The sequence below is a fragment of the Mycothermus thermophilus genome (assembly GCF_041956435.1).
Source record: "Mycothermus thermophilus strain CBS 625.91 unplaced genomic scaffold VTJ04scaffold_2, whole genome shotgun sequence".
NCBI lineage: Eukaryota > Fungi > Ascomycota > Sordariomycetes > Sordariales > Chaetomiaceae > Mycothermus > Mycothermus thermophilus.
In genome coordinates, this window is record NW_027191428.1 from 3,204,183 (window position 1) to 3,207,085 (window position 2,903).

The 2,903-nt window shown below is 56.0% G+C and overlaps 1 protein-coding gene across 1 annotated transcript in view; it reads right to left on the reverse strand.

Moving 5' to 3' along the window:
- Nucleotides 1-404: 404 nt before the first annotated feature.
- VTJ04DRAFT_3337 (uncharacterized protein) overlaps nucleotides 405-2,903 on the reverse strand; it is a gene marked incomplete at both ends in the record, with an annotated part of 6,935 nt that continues 4,436 nt past the window's right edge. The window contains 4 exons of the mRNA XM_069361226.1: nucleotides 405-1,744; nucleotides 1,803-2,053; nucleotides 2,109-2,394; nucleotides 2,450-2,862. Coding sequence (XP_069221858.1) covers nucleotides 405-1,744; nucleotides 1,803-2,053; nucleotides 2,109-2,394; nucleotides 2,450-2,862 — 2,290 coding nt within the window. The remainder of the gene's footprint in view (nucleotides 1,745-1,802; nucleotides 2,054-2,108; nucleotides 2,395-2,449; nucleotides 2,863-2,903) is intronic.

A 2,903-nucleotide genomic window follows, 5' to 3' on the forward strand; every position in this document is an offset into this window, starting at 1 on the left:
CCTCCTCCTCCTCCTCCTCCTCCTCCTCCTCCTCCTCCTCCTCCTGGGGCTCAATTTTGCCTCAGGGGTTGGTTGCTGGTCCACTGAGCGCGGTTGTCCAAGGTGAATATTAAATTCAAGAGAGGAATGAAATCTTCTCAAAGTTATTACTACCACAGTATACTTGCCAAAAGTCACAATCTCACGAACTTGATTAAGGCTGAGGGTTGGAACATTTGAGATCTAGTCTTAATCTTGGTTGATGATTGAAACAGTCTCCTTACTTAGGTTTCTTGACTGTGACTGGTGAGTGTTGATGCTTCCAGATCCATGAGCAAATCCCTATCATTGCAACTGTTTCAAAGCCCAATCCCACCACAGACCCTCCTCAAAAAAGAGCAAGAAACGTCCCCAGAAAAAAAAATTCACTCATCCTCGTCATCCTCGTTATCCTCGCTGTCCGACCAGCGCGTGGCTTCAAGGGTCCCGTCCTCCTTCACCTTCCTCAACCTCTGCCACGCCTCGTTAGAGTACTCAAACCTGGACGTGATCGCGTCCCACCTGGGGCGCTTGCGTTTCTTCTCCTTGGACTCGGCGGCGGCGGCGGTGGTCGGCGCGGGTTTGAAGTCGTCCACGACGACTCCGTCAGCATCGCTGGCGCTGCTGGTGGTCTGAGACTCGTCCGAGGTGGACGCCACCTCAGCCTCCTCCTCCGCCTCGGCCTCGCTGTCGTCCTTGGCCTCTTTCTCCTTCTTCTTCTGCTTCTTGATGGCAGCCAAGTCCACCAACGAGACCGCGTAGCGGCCGCCAGTGTACCTCTCGCCGAGGCGCTTGGCGACGTAGTTGGCGGCGTTAAGGGAGACAAGGGCACGTTTCGGGAGCTCCGACAATTCCTGGTGCTGCTGCTGCTGCTGCTGCTCGGCGATGCGCTTGAGCGCTCCGACAACCACGCGCCAAATCTTGGCTTCGGCCGACTGAGGCTCGTGCTCCCTGAACAGGGACTTGCGGTTCTTCCGCTGCTCGGCCGCCTTCTTGTCAGCCACATACCACTCTGGCGTCCTTTCTGTCACAACCAGGATCGCATTCCGGCTCGAAGAAGAATAACGGGAAGTGCTCGGGGGTTTGACGACGCTGGAGAGGAACTTGTCCCGCGCCACTTCCACCGGAGTGCGGCCCACGGCGTTCTCGCGGAACAACAAGCTGGGGTCGATGTCGATGACGGCGCGGATGAGGCTTTCCGGGTAGCCGTGCGTCACGAGAGTGTGGAGTGGCGTGTCGCCGGAGCCGTCGAGCTTCCCTAGTGCCTTCTTGGTCGCATCGAGATCAAGGCTGGCAAACAGCTGAAGCACACGAATGGCATTCCTCGTGTGGCTCCTGTTCTTGTTCTGAGAGTCGGCCAGATACCGATGCAGCGCCGTTCGTCCTCCCTCCGAAAGACGGCACCGTTCGGTCAGTGTAGAGACAACGAGCTCGCGATCCAAGAGGTCCAACATAGACTTGAGACGCTTCGGGTGCGGAAGTTGACTCAGAACAGCATGCAAAATGTTGAAGCGTCCCGAGATTTTGACTCCTTGTTCCGCTCCAGCCTCGATCAGCATCTTGGCCACATCAAGCCGGCCAAACCGGACTGCGAGGTAGAGGGGCGTCGCGCCGTTGCCAGCCGTGACTTCCAGCAACGATGGCTGGGTTTTGAGGAGATAACCCACAACCTCAATCGAGAGGGGGCTGGGTGTTGCGTAGATGGCAGCGTGAAGAATCAGATCCTCTGTGTGCGTGGTCAGCCTTGGATGAAATGTAATGTCAGAGCCTCTGATTTCACATACTCTCATTGTTCAACCATCTCTTGATGGCGCGCTCGATCCCTCCACGAGCTTCAGCCAAGTGTTTGATCCTTGCGTCGTTGCGGGCTCCATCAGAGTTTGCAAACTCGAGATACGCCTTGAGCGGAGCATCACTAAGGAACCACTTCACACTCTCAAGGGTTGCATCCAAGGCGGCGATCATGAGAGGCGACTCCGAAACGCCCTCAACTCTGTTCGTCGAGCCTCCTCGGCCCGCTTGGGCCCAGTCCCTCCTGTATCACCAAACGTTAGAACAAGCACGGGCAACCTGTCTCACGGAAGACATACCTCTTGGAGCCGTAGACTGTGAGACCCTGATAGTACCGCGGCTTAACCTTCATCTCCACTCCTGTCTGCTTCACCAAGTTTTCCAAGGGCAGGCCCGCGCCGGTGCGCCGGATGATCTCGGCCAGCAGCTCTACTCGGCCAAGTCGAATTGCCAGTCGGAACAAAGCGGCTGGGAAGGCATAAAAGCTGGGTGGCTCGTCATCCGGATCCAACGACTGCGTTGTCCAGTACTCGTAGATATCAAGGAGGAACCTGAGGCCCTCGATGTCGTTGTCTCGAATGACGGCTGAGTAAGTTAGCAACACAAGTCAGCTGTCTCAGAAATTGGAGGGGGGACGTACTCCTCAGAGGCTCATTCTTGTTGACCAACTCGAGGGGTCTGGTGCGGCTCTTCACTTGCAACGAGACTTGCCCGACGTTCTCGATGGTGTACTGCTCGTCAATGATGCGGCTGTAAATGGGAATTGGCTCAACATCAGAGACCTCCGAGCCGTAGTCCGAGTCCTCATCGTCTGGTTCCACAGAGTAGTGCCTCTTGGATTTCTCCTTCGGAGCATATTGGGCTCGGGCAATCTCAAGAATTGCCTTTGCCACATCATAGTGTCCGCGAGTAAAGGCAATCCAAAACAGGTTGTCGTCGTTAAGCTGGAGCCTGACCGCAATCTTGAGTGGTGGTTCCTTCTTTTCCGGGTCCCACGTCGTGAGAGTGAGGGCCTTGATGGTGTCAAGGTCGCCGTGATATGCAGCATTGAACCTTGATGAGGCGGGTTAGCATGAATACCAAAGGGGGCCGGG